The sequence below is a fragment of the Nanorana parkeri genome, unplaced genomic scaffold (genome assembly GCF_000935625.1).
Source record: "Nanorana parkeri isolate BGI_ZX_2015 unplaced genomic scaffold, ASM93562v1 scaffold27, whole genome shotgun sequence".
Taxonomy (NCBI): Eukaryota; Metazoa; Chordata; class Amphibia; order Anura; family Dicroglossidae; genus Nanorana; species Nanorana parkeri.
In genome coordinates this window covers 2,729,165-2,747,732 of record NW_017306295.1, presented here as the reverse complement: position 1 = coordinate 2,747,732, position 18,568 = coordinate 2,729,165, and the positions used below count along the sequence as shown (strand labels likewise).

General features: G+C 41.3%; 1 protein-coding gene across 1 annotated transcript in view; it reads left to right on the top strand.

Annotated features, from left to right (window-relative positions):
• The window catches only part of LRGUK (leucine rich repeats and guanylate kinase domain containing), a 52,513-nt gene extending 36,278 nt beyond the window's left edge, over positions 1-16,235 (top strand). The window contains exons 12-20 of the mRNA XM_018566319.1: positions 6,097-6,193; positions 7,994-8,107; positions 9,695-9,896; positions 10,171-10,281; positions 12,257-12,399; positions 12,473-12,561; positions 12,681-12,815; positions 14,090-14,265; positions 16,037-16,235. Coding sequence (XP_018421821.1) covers positions 6,097-6,193; positions 7,994-8,107; positions 9,695-9,896; positions 10,171-10,281; positions 12,257-12,399; positions 12,473-12,561; positions 12,681-12,815; positions 14,090-14,265; positions 16,037-16,224 — 1,255 coding nt within the window. The 3' untranslated portion in view covers positions 16,225-16,235. The remainder of the gene's footprint in view (positions 1-6,096; positions 6,194-7,993; positions 8,108-9,694; positions 9,897-10,170; positions 10,282-12,256; positions 12,400-12,472; positions 12,562-12,680; positions 12,816-14,089; positions 14,266-16,036) is intronic.
• Positions 16,236-18,568: the final 2,333 nt, after the last annotated feature.

Genomic DNA, 18,568 nt, shown 5'->3' with positions numbered 1-18,568 from the left:
ACTATAATGCATCCCCCTCCAGGAATGTCAGCCTCCCCCAGGCCCCCCATCATCCAACCCCCTTGCACCCTCAACTAAAACCCCCTCCTATACGCCCTTTCGCTCAGCAACAATTGCTTTGTACCTCTCCTTTTAGAATCCACTCTGTCTACACCCCTTCTTCTCTCACCATTCATTCTCCTGCCTTCCCCCGTCTGTCACCACCCTCTCTGCCTACACTCCCTCTTCCGCCACTTCACCTGTACCTAACTACAGCACCTGTGCCTTACTTTTCACTACAGCACATGCGCATGCTTCCCCTCAATCTCGCCAATGCATCCTTCAGTATGCCCACTTACCACTGTGCACACCACCACCCCATGACTGCATGGCTCTACCCCAGCTTTCACCAATGCACCTTGGCAATCCCTCCCAAAACTCTCACCCATTGTCTGCACACTAGCATACACACCCTCTGCTCACACCATTGTACCTGCACACACCATTGTACCTGCACACTGGCCTACATAATCCACCCCATCCCTCTGTTCTCTACACCCTACCTACATGCTTCCCAGTTTTCCCCACCATGCCTGCACCCTTTACTATACCTCAACTCCCTCTCACACTGTCCTTTATTCTGCACCTTTACCCCTCCTCTCACTAATGCATTTTTACCACCATTTCTCCCTTAATGTCTGCACACTGCACCTGCATGTCCCTCATCTTTTCACTGCCACAACTGCATCTCTTCTCTCAGCAAGCCTGTGAACACTTGCCCCCTTTTTTTTTTAACTCCGTGCCCCCCTGCTGTTACCTTATGCCTGCTGGAAGTGCCCCCCATTGGCACTATCATTAGACACTGGAATTTGAATTACTAAGGCTTAGCCATGTATTTGGAGAAAGGCAGGACCCAGTAACAAAGTGAAACCAAAGCGGAGAGGGGCACATTCAAAGCTTTTCTGACTAATAAAGAAATTGCCTGGCACCTTATAATGTTTGCGAAGATGTTAAAAGTTTAAAGTTGAATATGGTTGAACTCAACTGCAGGACAAGAGTTCAGGCTTTTTGGACTTAACTGGCTCTTACTTGTTTTAGGTAAGTAAGTCACTGGGTAGTAAATCCAGGATTGGAAAGATGGAGCCCCTGAGCAAGCACTTTAAAAGACAAAAACTGTTAACTAAAGGAATATAGCATGCTTACTTTGCAAGGAAATGTTTATTTCACTTGTTAAATATGGCAAAGCTGTGCCAAAATTCATCTAATCACGTGTTGAGCAAAGCAAAAATCCTGTTGTTTTTTCATTTTTCTTGCAAGTGATTGGGTATTCTTTGCAAAATTAAGTGAACCATAACTTTGCAAAGTGTACGTGCCCAATTCATAAAGGAGAATTAGGAGGAAATACACTTCTCCCCATAATTAGAGCTGACGTGTGACCCTGGAACTGTCGCACGTTGGCTCTATTGACCAGGAACTGAGCGATCAGATACTGCCGATTGTTCAGTTCCTGATCATGTCCCTGCAGGGAGCGGTGACTGTTTGTCACCGCTCCCTACAGGGCTTTCACTCTCCATTCCCCCAGTGCTGGCTGGAGGGACGGACAGGGTAGGGGCAGAGCCAGCTGTCAATCAGGCAGCGGGGTGGATCCCGACAATATTGTCAGGATCCATCCTGGCTGCAGTGTGGCTCTGCTCTGTCAGCATATTTTGGGCAGTTGCTCGCTATCTGCTGAGTTTTGGGTCTCAGGAGGACATTGGTATATGTCCTCCTGTGACCCTAAAGAGAACTACAGCAAAAAAAAGGTTGGGCCATAGTTCTCTTAAGTAAATCAGGGTCAAAGTCCGAAAAAGCAGCTCCTGTATTTCTATCCTTACAGGTTTGCGTTAAACTGCTAATGTTGAATATAGTTATACAACCTTTTAGAAAGTAGAAACATCTTAAGATTAAAGGATTGAAGATGTTTGCTAATAAAATACATTATTTAATTTCAGAAACACAAATTAGCAGTAAAATAGATTTTAGAATGTATGACACAGTAAAAGTTCATCATTTATTTTTAATTGATTTGACCAGTGCCCAACTTAGTAACTGAAAGATACTTCTTAGCAACATCATGTATGCATTTCACAAGCTTTAAACATCTGTCTTGAGGCCCGTAAAGGGGAAGCTACAGAGGTTTTTAGTCAGTATCTTTTATATAAACTATACATGTTTATGCAGGCTGCTTACATTTTTAAGCTGGTGTGTATGGTGGGTTGTCTATTGAGAAAACCCGACACTAGTTCTGCTCTTGTTGATTACTAAAGGTTTATATAATCCTGGGTTTAAAGGAGAGGACCGGGCTATCCATAATCAGTGATGTGTATATATATACATTTATGGAAAACACTATACATACCCTAATCAGTGTTGGCTTTTAGCGTAAAATAATTATTTATACTGCTCCTAGGAAGGCACCATAGAATATGATTCTCACTTTGCCACATGGTGGAAATAGCTCACGCTAGACAAAAATAACGCTCATATCTAGATGTGCTCGTCAATATATTCAGATTTGCCACACCAAGACAAACTTTATTTGGACTGGAAATTATAACATGTAGAGCATTTGACTGGGATGCACTGATACAAGTTTTTCGGTTTTGAGTAGGAGTACCAATATTTTTGTTTTGGTAATTGCCAATACCGAATACAGATACCGGAAGTCCCATTATAGAAGTCTGATTAGCCTGGGAGCCATCTACATGCTCCCTCGTCACCAGGAAGGGAGGCAGCATGGATCCGGCTTTCTGGGCAATCAGGAAGCCGTGGGGCGGGTAATGACTCTCTGCCCAGGTTCCTTATTGGCCTTATTGGAGTCATTATACACCACCTGGCTTCCTGATTGGCCAGAAAGACAGCTCCATGCACCATTGTCACCAAGTGACGAGGAAGCATGGAGCCGGCTTTCCAGCCAATCAGGAAGCTGGGCAGCATGTAATGACTCGCCATCCAGCTTCCTTATCCCAGAAGTTCCGGTATCAGGATAGGCATCAGGAACATTTGGACAAAAACTCGCCCAAATATTTGATACCGGTGCATCCCTAGCATTTAACATAGAAAAATATGTGATCATAGATTTAATAACCTCACAGCAGGGTACTGTGCTTAATCATGCTTAGTTTAGAAGATTAGTAAAGTAAATGTTACTGTGAAATATGATGAAGGCCATATGCACCATCTTGATTTAATCTAGGTCAGCCCATGCATATGACACAGCATTGGGAGTCAGACTCCATACCTTGCTAAATTAGAACCATAACGATAACTCACTTGAACACGTCACAACCTTTTTCAAGTTATACAGTGGATCTGAGGAATTTTTCTGGTTAATATTCTGCACGGAGCCATTAATCAATCAGCTTATGTAAACTCAATTATACTCCTTACAAGACACATATGCTCTTGTTGTTTCTTGCATAAAGGTAAGGTGGCTTCCTCTAAAGGTGACAGCGTATACATTGTGCTTCTCAGGTCACAGTTTGGCCTCTGAGCTGGCTGCTGCTCTTGAAGACAGTGAGGGCTGTGAAGATAACCAACAAGCAGCATCAGTCTCTAGTGTGCTCAATAGTTCAACTATATGCTGTTGTTGATATGTGTTTAGACATGAAGATATGCTTTATTGTTCTTTGGTGTTTTTCCAGTAAAACTAAAAAACGTTCAGATGATTTTGACTCTTTAAGTTGTTGCACTGACATCTTCAGTTTTCCTCATGGGGAAAAAACTGGGAACTGCAGCTTCAGATTCCATCTGCAGGACCAACTGGTGATGACATCTGGTATAGTGAATCATCCATTTTTAGAATGCACATTAGTGAGTCTGTCAATGGCAAGAACTTTCCAGTGACAGGATTGCGATACAGGGTAGGCGAAATACTAACTTTAATTCTATCAGGGTTATTCACAAAAGGGTGAAGAGTTAGAAGAAGGCAGGAGAAGTGAACAATCTAGGACTAGAGCGAGCTGCTGCTCACGGTATACTGAGACGCCGCAGGTGAAGCGGATCCCGACAATTATGCCGGGATCCGCCCAGCTGCGTGACTGACAGCTGGCTTTGCCTATCTAAAGGCAGAGCCAGCTGTACCCTCCCCCGTCCGTTCCGCCAGTCGGCGCTGGCGGAGAGGGGAGGGTGGGAATCCAGCTCCTCCCCCTGTCACGGCAGAGAGCCGTGACAGGATCGAGAGGTGAGCGAACGCCGGTATGTGTTCGCTCACCTCCCGATCTACTGAGCCGACCTGTGACAGTCTCATTGTCACAGGTCGGCTAGAACTATGAGGTAAGTGGAAAGCACTCACCTTATAGTTCTCCTTTAAAGAAAAACTCCAGCTTTTAGAAAAATTAATGCTTGCAGTGGGGCTACCCACTCACTGTAAGGATTTTTACTAGGGGTGAAAAGTGAAGACAAATGCTCACCTGATCCTCGGTCCTGCAGCAGTGACCACTCACCTCCCTCCCCCTCCACACTGGATGTAGTATGTCCCTTGGCGTCCTCATGTCCAATAAAGGTGACAGAACTGCATTAGGAGTGATAATGTCAGCAGGGCTTAGACCTCCGGGACCCAGGGGAGAAGAGGCTGTGGGGACCAGTCTAGCAGGCAGGTGGGACAGAGGATTGGGTGAGTATTCTTTTTTGGAGCTCCTGGAGAAAAACTAGTGGCCAACCCCTGCAGTGTGGGGGTAGGCCTCCTGCAAAGGTTCATTTTTCTAAAACCTGTAATTCTTCTTTAATCCCTTTTAACTATATATAAAAAGGTTTTTACATTTTCCCCACATCTCAGTGCTTTTCATTTCAGCAATTTTTATTACAGGGATATTTCATTTTCTAATGTGTTGTCACCAGTTAAGACATGAGGAAAAAGAACCTTTTGGCATGTTTTTTTGCTACTCTAAAGCAAGCATAATCCATTATCTTCAAAGGATGTACACATGTTAGTTTTTGGCACTGCTTCTCTTATTTTACATGTACAGTGGTTTTTATTTTTTTTAAGCTCTTTTACTAATATTAAAAACTGGAATGTCTCCCTGTAAAGCTGCCAGTCATATAGGCACTGGCATGCAGGTCTCTCACTATGCTGATACTAGCCTGTATGCCCTTTAGTGCTATTTGGAGGCTTCTTAATAAATAAAATAAATGCAGAGACATAAGGCTTGTTCACACCAAATGCAGACCAGATCTGTAAGAGTTTCTGCACACGCAGTGCAGTCTGTTTTTGTGCGTTTTTTGCCGCGTTCTGGGTCACTTTTGTAAAAAAAAAAAGAGCGTTCCAGAGCAGGAAAAAAAAGGCTTGCTGCAGTTTTTCTACATGCTCTAGAACTGAAGGCTGCAGTGTGACTAGAGCCCAAAATACCATTGGAATACATTGGAAGCAGTTTTGATCCGGTCTGTAACTGCTCTGCTGTGCTCCTGGAACGCGTATGTGTGAAGTAGCTCTTAGGATTCTCTAGGATGTCTTCCCATATCTTCCTTAAACCAATTACAATGAAAGAAGCGCTACAACCAAATGAAAATAAATAAAATGATGTGGCTGGATTTGGAGAAAATGGGGTGGAGGAGACGGTTAGGGTTTGTCCGTGGTGTACAGTAGTACCTCGTAGTGACAAAAAATTGCTTCCGGGATGTTGTAGGGTGGTCCGAGTTAGCCGAGAAAACAAAATGAAATATGTGGATGAAACTTGAGCAATGTGTAAATCAAAGTGTGACCCTGTAGAGACTCGCCATGAGGTTGGGAGTGACGTGATGTCATCGGCGAGGGATGTGTTTCATCGGTTCCAGTGCTGATGGGGAAATGGACTGGTTCCTCGGTTGGATGTGTGGATCTGATGGTAGCTGATTAGGAAGGAGTCCTCTTAGTGTCCGTGGAGCTGAAAAAGGTGCTGGTGGTTGAGAAGTTAATTGTTGTTATTCCAATGGTCTCTCCGCGTGCAGATGCTAATGACATGCTTACTGTTTGTTAACAAGCAAAGGGTGTAGTGCAACATTTGCTTACAACTATTGTCATAGTAAGTGTTTTTAATTCAGCTAGATTTTAAATAGGACTGTTTCTTTTATTGTAACTTAACATTGCCTTTTTTGTTTCAGCCCCTGTCATACCACCAGAAATCCTTACTTTGGAGAAGAGAAAGGGTTTGATTTCCACTTTGTCACCCCAGAGATATTCGAGAATATGACATGCTCCGTAAGAGAATGGCTAGTTCTGTATTTTAAACAGGGTTTATTTGTCTTCTAATAGTCTTGTTTAATAGCATGATAGATCCCTTAATACTAGCACACCTTTACATGTAATGAAAAAATGTGTTTGGTTCTCCCAGAACAGTAGGTAATATCTGTGCTGGATCGTACCGTTACCTTCACATGTATCCTCTTTACATTTCCAAGAAAGTACTACTGCTGTGCTTTTATAGTGTACTAAGAAGCCCAGGTCATGGGGCCACCCATGTATTAAATGTTTGTTTTTATTAACATCATTATTTTTATTCTACAAATAAAGTAATGCATTAGTTTAAACTGTATGGACTTAACATTGAGTTCATATTACCTCCAAACCATTACAGCTTTTTTTTTTTTAACATAAAGGGTTATTAAACTCTCAGCAGTTTTTGCATATATCTACTGCTAGCAAGCAGTAGATATACGCAAAAACATTTAAAGAAAAAAAACTTTTAAAAAGGGTTTAAACTTACCTGTGTCTTCGCCGCGCGCTTCCGTCCGAACATCTGAAGATTGTCAGGCGGCCGCAAAGGATCTTGGGGCGAGCGCATGCGCAGTTCAGATCTTTGGCCGGGAGATGAGGAGAGACGCAAGGTAAGTAAATGCAGCAGCGTGCACCCGCACAGGCTCCGTGGGACAGGAAGTGCCAGCAAGCACAGAGGAGTCAGCGCTGGATCGGGGACCAGCACCAGCGCTGGAGGGGCAGATGAAAACTACAGGAAAGAAGAAGATAATCGGATCAAGAGACATCATTTAAGGTAAGTGCTTTCATTAACATTGTGGGGGGGGGGATATATCCTTTTAATGTCACTTTAAGTACAGTGAATTGATGTTACAATGTGAACTATCAGTAGAGTATCAAGTAAAACGTATACTTAGTACTTTTATAGCTGATATCCTAATCTATATTCAGAAATAATAAGTGACACTTTAATCTTATGTAGTAATGTGTTTATTATGTAATAAGTGCACAACACTAGACAGTGTACTCAAGCAATAAGTCTAATCATAAAATTGAACACACTTTTTGATAAGACCAACTTTTTCGCCTGTTCTCATAAAGTAGATGTAAACATCAACTGACCAGTTTTAACTTGCACTAGCAGCGTATATATCACAAACAATTGCCATGTATTTTTTTTATACATTACTCTTCACACCTTTTTATCATCCTCTTTTGCATCCTGGTTCTAGAAATTTCGACCAACCTCTTTCCGCCACTTCCTGTCTACATGCATGTACTGGCAGCACATCATTACTCTTGACTGGTATACTGATAGTTTCACATTACCTGCATAATGTGTGTCATCATGGCCACTTGTAGTCTCCACCAGGAACATGTGTCACAGGGTGAAAATGCAGTAGTACAGTTAGGAGACCGTTATTACCACGGAACAGAGTGTGCTAAATGACCTTTTTGGTAAGATCACCAGCTGTTATTTTACCAACATCTGCAGCTTTAAATTGATTGAAATATCTCTGTGATCCCAGATGATGATCACTGTCATTTTAGAGCAATAATCTGATCGGCTATCAATGTGTAGCACAGGTCGCCACCCTGTCAGAGATCTCACTGCTGAAGTCCCTAAAAAGATATAGGCCAGGTGACTGAACATTCCAACATTTAACAATGAAGTATGTCATTTGGGTGAAGCTTTAATAGTGTAAAAATGAGTAACTAACATAAATACTTCATTTTACTTGCCAATACATATTACCTGTATGAGTTTTACATCCCTAATGTTAAATGTGTTTTGCCTTTTTCTAGGGTCTGTTTCTCCTGACTTTGAAATACAGTGGTCACTACTATGGTCTGAGCATAGAGGCCGTAGAATCTGTTGCCAGAGAAGGTCTTGCTTGTTGCACCCACATGGAAATAGAGGTGTTTCTTATTATGTATAAATGCTGTTAATTCTGCAAAGGGTGTCTCTGTGTTTCTTTGTGGGCAGATTAGTCAAATGCGTTCTATTTAGTTGCTCAGGATTATAGTGGTTTAATAATATATATTGGAAATAAGATTTTAAAAAAGCTATGGACCTAAACAGTTGCAGGATATTACCTCTTCCTTTTTTTTTAACATGCAAATTAGAGTAAGAGCCATGTCCTCTACCTAAAGCAGGAGCACACTATGCCAATAAATCGCTTTTGTGTCGTGACAATTGAAACTGTGTTTTACAGAAGCAAATACATTTAGGTTGTAAAGCATCAAACAAATCGTTCCCGGTTGAATTCTAGCTCTCATGCCCATCCACTATGACTGGGTGTTGGCTCAATTCATCTTGCTGACAGATGAGTATCAACAATATGAAGGCTTTACTAAACAACCACTCTGTGGAAAACATCTTCGCTTATTTAATGACACAAGTTACAGCTATTATATATTTAAAGCAAAACTCTGGGCTAATTGGTACTTCTTTTCAGTGCATAAAGCAAGTGCTAAAATTATAAAATGTTAAATGGTAGTATAAGTACCTTTTTTACTTCTGTTCTGTATCAACCTCCCCTGGCTCTTTGCAGCACCACTGTAGTTCAAACCAAGCAGAGATGTGGTAGATTTTTAAGAAACAGTCAATGGTACTGTAACTTAAAGGAGAACTATGAGGTGAGTGCTTTTCACTCAGCCTCATAATCTGAGCCGACCTGTGACAATGAGACTGTCACAGGTCGGCTCAGTAGATCGGGAAGTGAGCGAACACATACCGGCGCTCGCTCACTTCTCGATCCTGTCACTGGAGAGAGCTGTGACAGGGGAGTGACTGGATTCTCCCCTCCCCTGTCCGATCCTCCAGCGTTGACTGGCGGAACGGACGGGGGAGGGGACGGGTACAGCTGGCTCTGCCTCTAGATAGGCAGAGCCAGCTGTCACTAACGCAGCTGGGCGGATCCAGACATAATTGTCTGGATCCGTTTCAGCTGCGGCGTCTCAGTATACCGTGAGCTGCAGCTTGCGGTATACTGAGCTTTGGGTAACTGGAGGACGCTAGTTTTGTGACCTCCCGTTACCCTTTGGAGAACTATGGGGAAAAGGCCTAACCCCATAGTTCTCCTTTAATGTCATAAAGCACCTACAGTTACTTGCATACATGCCAGTGATTGAGGAAAGAGCGCACAAACTCAAAGGACCCAAGATAGTTTAGTTTGAGTAGGAGGAGTGAAATAAATAATACTATATACCAGTGGCCCCTACAGTGAAGTGGTGATTTTAATGTAACCTGCCTCGGTTTTTTCCAAAAGTTAGAGGGTGAGACCAGCAAGTATTGTTATGTGGCTTTTACGATGTGATGTGATCTGTGTCCTCCCGTATAGACATTAACCTAAAATTCCAGCACTTAAGGATCCCTCAATACAGGGAATTTCGCCTTTACTCCACATATCTAGCCATTCACTGGGCTTTCCCTGCTGCCTGGCATTTTGCTTTAAAACTGAAGAGAAGTATGAAACTGATTTGTTTTGATATTTTATGATCTAGGGTGTTAGAAGTTTGAAGAATTCCTACTTTAAACCACGCTACATCTTGCTCCTGCCATTAAACAAGGAGAAGTATGAAGGCTGGCTGAGAAGGAAGGGCTTGTTCAGTAGAGCCGAGATAGATGTTGCTGTGTCTAGAGTGGATATGTATGTCAAGATACAACAAGACTGCCCAGGCTACTTTGATGCTGTCATCAATACAGGTAATAATAATATTTTTTTTACACTTGAATACATACATCTTGCAATGTGTAGAATGAGTTCATATGTAAATATTTTGAATGACCAAATCTATGGCACTGGTCTTGAGCCTGTACTGATCTGTGCAAATCAATGCAGCTCAACTGATGGAGCTCTTATTCAATGAATTGGAAGGGTGCCTGCATACCTTTTGGCCATATAATGTATTTGTGTTGATTAGTAACTAAACTAAAATTTGGTATGAAAGATATTTATTGACTTTTCTTATTTGCACAGATGATTTAGATGAAGCCTACGGTCAATTAAGATTGCTTGTTAAAGAGTACCTAGGCCTGACTGAGCCAGGACAATCTAGTCAGAGCTTAACCAGAGCTAAATCCGGAACCGGTAATTATATTTTTATACCTCATACCAATACAACAATATTTTACATTGTAATTCATATTTTGCTGTATAATAGCAGTTAGGGGTAAATTGTTATTTGGCTGTTACAAGCATCCCCAATACTTCTGTGATGACCTCTTAAAAAGCCATCATAGTCTTTTCTATCTTTTGTTGAATAAATATATAAAATGCAACTCTGAGTCAGCCGACTCATTGAAAACAATTCCCGCAACTGTCTGGCAGGCATCTTATCTCAACAGTTGCTGAGGGAGATTTAAGGTTTTTCCATACTGTCCACACCTGTTGTGCGCTCGCCACTCCCATTGTTTTTATCTTGAGGGAGAGAAAGTAACTGCATAGAGCCACTGAGAGCTCTCATATCTCTATATGTAATACAATAATGCAAATGTGGAAAAGCAAGCTTGTGAAAATGTGAACGTCTTATAAAAATGTATTTAGTTTAAACCGTATTTTTAGCCAAATGTTTTTTTGTTTTTAGTTTTGGATATGGTAGAAAAGTATTCAAATCAATGTCAGGTTTTTATTGCTGTAACTATGTTGCTGTGGAGCTTCACCTTCTCTTTTTACAAATTTTACTATTGGCACCAGAACAGGAGATGGGGGTTTATCTTTTAAAAGGGAAAACTGTCTAAAAGGGGAAATTCAATGGTTCTCTTTTGTACATCATCATTATTATTATTATACAGGATTTATATAACACCAACAGTTTGCGCAGCTCTTTACAATATAAGGAAAACATTACAATCACAATACAATTCAAGACAATATGGTAAGGAGGGCCCTGCCCGTGAGGGCTTACAATCTCTGTAAGGGAGGAGGGAAGTGATACATGAGGAGGTAGCTGTGTGGGGATGAATTGTTTGAGAACGTGATGGTTAAGTGGTTAGTTTGAGGTGGGATAGGCTTCCCTGAAGAGATGAGTCTTACGGGATCGCCTAAAGGCAGTCAGAGTAGGAGATAGATGGACAGGTTGGATTTCCAGAGGATGGGAGTGACTCGAGAGAAGTCTTGGAGGCGAGCATGCGAAGAGTTGACGAGGGAGCTGGTAAGCAGGAGGTCTTTGGAAGAGCAGAGGGGACTGTTAGGGTAATACATTGAGTCAAGGTTGGAGATATAGCCAGGGGCAGAGTAGTGGATGGCTTTGTAAGTGGTTGTTAATATTTTAAATTTTAGCCTTTGGGCGTTTGGAAGCCAGTGGAGGGATTTGCAGAGCGGGGTTGCCGACACTGTGCGGTTGGTTAGATGGATGAACCTAACAGCAGCATTCATGATAGACTGAAGGGGGGATAGCCTGTGTAGAGGTAGGCCAATGAGGAGGGAGTTATAATAGTCAAGACAAGAGATAAGGAGTGGATGAGTAGCTTTGCAGTTTCATTGGTGAGGAAGGGTTCTCTTTTGTACATACTATTTAAAGGAGAACTATGAGGTGAGTGCGTTCCACTCACCTCATAGTTCTAGGCGACCTGTGACAATGAGACTGTCACAGGTCGGCTCAGTAGATCGGGAAGTGAGCGAACACATACCGGCGTTCGCTCACTTCTCGATCCTGTCACAGCTCTTTGCCATGACAGGGGAGTGGCTGGATTCCCCCCTCCCCGCTCCTGCAGCGCTGACTGGCGGAACAGACGGGGGAGGGGGCGGGTACAGCTGGCTCTGCCTCTAGATAGGCGGAGCCAGCTGTCACTCACGCAGCTGGGCGGATCCAGACATAATTGTCGGTATGCACTCCAGCTGCGGCGTCTCAGTATACCGTGAGCTGTAGCTCACGGTATACTGAGCTTAGGGTGACGGGGGGACGCTAGTTTGTGTCCTCCCGTTACCCTAAGGAGAACTATGGGGAAAAGCCCTAACCCCATAGTTCTCCTTTAAGGCAAACCCTGCTCTTTTAAAGTAAGACATATATATATATATACTAGTCATCTTAAAGCATTGACCTAATATTGTCTCCTACATTTAGATTCTGGGAAACCTTTCACTGAATCCTCACCTAATGAAGCTACTAAAGAGTCTCAGAACTACAACAATGATTTTCAGGATTCCACTGCAAGAAATTATTCTGCTAGAATCTCAGCCAAGGTTTCCCCACAAAAAACACCTGCAGTAAGTCACTCTTATAGTCATGATCACACGGTATATCATTTGTCATATGTTTGACAGTGATTATTGATTTCAGGAGGAAGCCTCTGTTCAGAGACGTCAGCAAGCAACAAGACAGGCTTTAGCAGGAAAGACCCCCGGAACATACACCCAGCTGTTTCAGAGGTAAGATTTAATACTCTTAAAATAGAACCTTGCAGTGATGCCCATACATAAGTAACATAATGCTAACACTGGGCCTGATCTGACAAATAATGTGTTTATCTGATATTATATATTTGTAGAGGTCCACTAACTGCCCCAGCAACATTGGGCACCCACCGCCGCCTTCTAGACCCTGCATCATGCTCATCAATGAAGCCAAGTGGTAGTAATGTAACTGCAGATCGTAGTTTCCCACCAGTCAGCCCTGAAACCAGGTAAATCATGAAGAGACTGATCATGAAATGTTGGTTTTGAGTGGGGTTGGCATTTTATAGCATATTATATGTCGGAAACCTATTGATCTAATATGAATTCTATAATATGAGCTTAATTTTGACATGAAATATAGGCACTTTGTACAAAGGTTACATACTTAAATACCATAGTTCAGATCCCAGGAAGGGACAGTATGTGTGGTTTTTATACCTGCACACTCACTTCCTGGGTCTTTGCAGAGTGTCAGCCGGACTTGTGGCTTTGCCTCTTACCCCCTGACAACCACATGTGTCCTCAGCAACATGGCAGCATACCGTATATTTGATGAAAAAGTATCAGCTTCGCAAGTCCATGACATTTTGCTAAAGAATGCATTCCCCCTTCCTGAGCAGAGGGTCAAAATAAACTTCACGCAATAACCAAAATATTATTCCCAAAACAAAATGCTGAGTTAGTTACGTGGTTGATATGGCAACAACTATTGCCAACCATAACAGGTTATTGAACCTTTAATTATAATAAACAATAACAGTTGATGATGTTACTTGTCAAAGCATAGCAATGCGTTTTTTGAGAGGTAAATGCTACTGGTTTCTACTATAACATGTTCAGTAGTACTTGGTGCCTCACAACGGAACAAAGCATCATCCTTAATCAATTATAACATTGAATAAATCAAAACAAAATCGGGAAGATCATCAAGTCTAAAGGTGCATGCTTAACTTGCACTAGCTAGCAAATCTATGCAAATAGTCTAACATGTACACCATGGAAGATCACCGTAAATCTTTATTAATGATTACCCTCAATAAACACATACTTTGCAAAGGTTGGAATGTAGAGCCAGGTACATAGTCAAGTTGTGTAAGTACTTTTAACAGATCTTCTGTTATTTAAGTAACATCTGGGGCCAATCTGACAATGGCATGTGTTATGTCCATCATAACCTCACAATTCACTAAAAAAAGACTCCAGACCAAATTCTTGTAGTATTCTTTTTTTTTTTTTAACACGATAACTTGTTAAAGCCGCTAACATTGGAGCTGCAGAATGTCATGTGGAAAATATTGATGGTTTTGGATTAGTCATCTCATCTGTAGGAAGCCATCAACTCTAAAGTGCTGCTGATGGGATGTGAGAGTCTTTATTAGCCCACAGTTTATACAGTTTCCTGTGCCACTTGCCCTGGATATATGTTATGTATAACTATGTACAGTTAAGGGTAAATACAATGGCTATATAAAAAATGTATCTTCTTTTTCTATTCCCGCAGTTCCAGGGACTCCAGGGCTAGTTCTGGCTTGTCCTTACTGTCTTCTGCTGGTGCGTTTTCTGTTAGAAGATCATCTTCCCAGCCAACTCCTGTCATCAACATTCAGTCCCCTCCAGAAGAAAGAGTAGAACCACTTGATCTCTCAGGTATTAGGCAAGAGCTAGACAGTTTTTCAGGTTTGTAAAGTTTCATTTCTTATTTTATTAGTGGGTTGCCAGAGTAGCCATATATCCCACATGAATTTCTTACTTTTCTTTTATGTTACCTTTTTCCACCCACCTCCTATAAATATAAACATTAGTTTCTTAGACCATTGCCTAGCAGAAGCTGCATTTTTGTACAATGTTAGTAACCAGTTCAACTATCAAAATGGATAGTGTATTGGTTAAGTACATTTAAATGTAAAATGGAATACATCTTATGTTCTTAAATTAAAGGCAAAATACAACAAATTGAAACATATAATTTCTATTAAAAAAAAAAAAAATATATATTATATATATATATAATATTTTTTTAGAAGCTCAATTACCACTAAATACTATCACTTTAAACGTCTCCTTTTCTGTTGGTGTCAGCCTAAATCTGATGTAAATTGGGATTGAGTGGAACAGCTGCACAAATATTTCAGGAATTTATTGAATGTAAGATGGATTAGTAAACTTTTTTTTCTGACACTTCTCTATTACAAGATTCCAATGGCTTCTTGAAAATGACAGTGGTGTCAGACAAGATACTCATATTAATGTATGAAGTTTGCAGTGTAGGCTGTGTGATTCTTTTTTTTTTTCTTTAAGTTTTGCAAATACAATCGTAAGCACTATTTTAAAATGTTTTAGGCATTTCCTTTTCACTACATTGCTGATCATATAATATGATAAACGTCCTGAAAAGACATCCACCAGTACACCAGAACTGCGTTGGCTTCTGATGGTAATAAACTTGCTTGTGCTCCAACTTGCAGAAATTAGCCCAGTACACTGGCATTCTCCAAAGCCAAATCAGCTGACTTTTGCTTCATCAAGGAACTCTCTTCAGTACAAAGCACTCAACTAAAGTAAAGCTCTTAAACTGCATACATTATTATGCTAGCCTGCTTCTGGAAAATAGCAGATATAAACAAGTTTGAACACAGTCATGCTTATTCTGTTGGGAAAATTTCAAACTGTAGCATACCAAAACAGCCAACTGCCTTTCAATAATGTATAAAGCTGGCCATACACCTATAGATGATCTGCAGATTTTCTGTGGTCAGATGGAAAAAATGCAACAGATTCCTCCATCTACTCTAAACTGTGTGGATGGAGGAATCTCCCACTGGGCCAAGCTTCAGTATCTTGCTAGTCGGCCCCGCTGGCTCTCAAAATACCTGAACACTGCCTGCACCAATCAGATTGTTCAGGTATTTTAAGAGCCAGCGGGGCCAACTAGCAAGATACTGAAGCTTGGCCCAGTGGGAGATTCCTCCATCCACACAGTTTAGAGTAGATGGAGGAATCTGTTGCATTTTTTCCATCTGACCACAGAAAATCTGCAGATAATCTATAGGTGTATGGGCAGAACTTTTTTGGCTATTTTAGTATCTGTCCCACTTGAGAGATTTCCCTTCACTTTCCATCTTAGACATTTGTCACTGGAACTTTGTCCCAATTGGATGATTTGCGCTCCCCTCTTGCTATGGATTTCCCTTCACTTTGTCTTAATCACGATGGTCCACAAAGAGGGCTGCATTCTCCAGCTGGGGCATTTAAACATGAATCAAAGCTTGACAGAAGGTTTAACCCCTGACCACGCTATTCAAAGATAGTTTTGTTTGTACTAGTCTGAGTAAGCTAAACTGAAATCTGAATGGTCATCTACACGTCATGCAACATCATTTATCTGAGCAAGCCAAAATGTGTGGGGTTTATCTTCTACCTGCTTGTTTATGCCTTCTATATATTACAGGTGATCAGAAGAGCTTTGGCACCACTCCAGACACACCACGTCTACCATCATCTAACCGCTCTGATGTCAGAACATTAAAGTCCAAATCATGCTCATCGCTGCCTTCTGCTCATTCAAGCCGCCCGGGGTCTAATACCAAACCCATTCTACCACCTATTCCATCAGGACACAAGAAGTCTCCAATTTAATTTAGCCAGCCTTTCAGCACTACGTTTAACTTCGCTTCTTAATAAATCATCAAGAGATGATGCAAGCCTCTTGTTTTTTCTCTTTTTTGCTTTGAATTAAACATTATTTATAAGTACAGCTAAATTAGTAAATCTTACAGCTATTCAAAATTCTATATCCAAAATGTTGTTTTTTTTAATTAATTTATAGAGGCTAATTTACTATAGGAGTTGATGATCTTCAATAAACTAAGATGTGTTCACTTTGACTGCCCAAAGCGCAGATGAAATAAACAGGAAATTTGCTTTTCACATGATTGGATAAATAAAGTGAATCTTCACTCAATTTGAGTGAAATTCTCAACTCCTTTAGTAAATCAGCCTCATAGCGCGAACAGAAGCCTTTTCACTGTTAAAAAACTCTGCATGCTACTGATAGTCTTCCAAAAATGTTTTGGTAAAATGCAAAGGGTTAATTATTCAATAAATCTTCTACTTACCCCCAGATCTCTGTATTTATGGTTTGCTGGCGACGTACACTGTACGTCGTCAGTCACGAAGGGGTTAATATGGCCTCTGTGGCAAGACTATTCTGTGTAAACAAATGGTAGTCAACATATTCCCTTCTATTTCATAGTAAAAGATACCACTAGATTGTCATCAGTGCGGAGGCAGGAATACCTTATAGTGTTAATCATCCCTCTACGCCACAGACAAAACTGTAGTTTGATTTTGTTGTTCTACACCTGTATGGAGAGGAAATAGTAGCTTCCTGGCTGTCATGGGAATACTATAGTGACTTCTGTACTTTGTGTCCTGACCTGGAGCAAGTATGCAGCTCGTGTTAGGGGTTCATTTGCTGCCTGCTTCTTCCTGGTCGGTGACTCGCAGTATTGTAACCTACAAAATGTAGCTGAAGCATTGGTAAAATACCCAAAAAGCTTAACTAGTTTGCAGTGTGGTTTTTATGTGCCATAACTAGGGATGGATAGAGGAACCCTCCGCACACCTCACAGCAGTCCTGGCCTATACAAGAAATGGTGCTCGCAGTGATGACCACGGATGGCGCCGTGCAGACTCAGAGTAGAGACAAAGATCACCAGCACTCAGCAATAACCTTCAATATGTCCATTTATGTGGACAAAGCGTCACAGTAACAAAAGCCAATGTTCCGGGGCCACACAGGGTCCCTTCCTCAGGGCGAAAAATATGTGACTAGAGATGTCATATATTTTTAAAGGGCAAATCCACCCAAAACTGCATTAAATATTTTGGCATATGACACAAAAACAGTTATTTAGTTTTCCTCTATCATCATGTGTACAACAACATTAGATTTGCTACAATACTGTCTACGCCATAAAGCAGGTAGATCTCCTAAAGCTAGACCTGTGACCCAGTCGCAAACCATTACGGTAATATTTTTGTAAAATATCTCTGCATCTGCTACACTACACACTGTGCAACAACGATATCTACAATGTCCCCATAACAGAAACCCATTGGGGGGAATTTATCAGAAACGGAGCAGACAAAATCTGGAGCAGATGTGCATGGCGACCAATCAGCTTCTCTCTTCAGTTTGTTCAGTTAAGGTTTGAAAATGAAAGAGAGAAGCTGATTGGTTGCCATGCACAGCTGCTGCTCCAAATTCTGTCTGCTCCAGTTTTGATCCCCTTCATTGGGCAAATCTTCCTAAAGTCTTGGAGCCATCTCTAAACGTTGGTGTTACAATAATGTAGTTAACCCGCTGTGTAGGTTGGGGGGCTGGTCATTTATATTTAAGCTGATCGTGGCCGAGTGTAAAAAGGGTTTTTGTTTTTTGTAATTGCAGATGCATTAATAAATATGTATACACCAATAAATCTACAAAAATTGTGCTCACGATACTAATGAACTTTCTCAAAACTTCCAAATTCTTATGCGCAATAAATACACAACTAAGGGATGGTTTATAAATCAAAACACCGAAAACAGCAATATGTATGTAATAGTATAAGGATAATAAGAACAGAAAAGTCATGATGACATGTAGGGATGTCCTGATACTGGGCATTTTGCCAAGTACTTGTCGGCCACCTAAATTAGGACCCCACCTGGAGCGCCGCCCACCGGAGCAGCAGTGACGCGACGCTCCTCTCCAGCTCAGCGCCGACGATGTCGCGAGGCAACAGTGAGTAAGACTGGGCCTGGGCTTTGTTCTTGTTCACACAAAAAACTATCTACTGCTGCAGTGGATTCTATATGTACTGTATATGTGTTACATATAGAATGCACTGCAGCAGTAGATTTACAATTCTGCACTGCTAATCTGAAGGGGTTAAATGATCCATAGTATGTAATAGTACATGTAGTTGCACTGTGG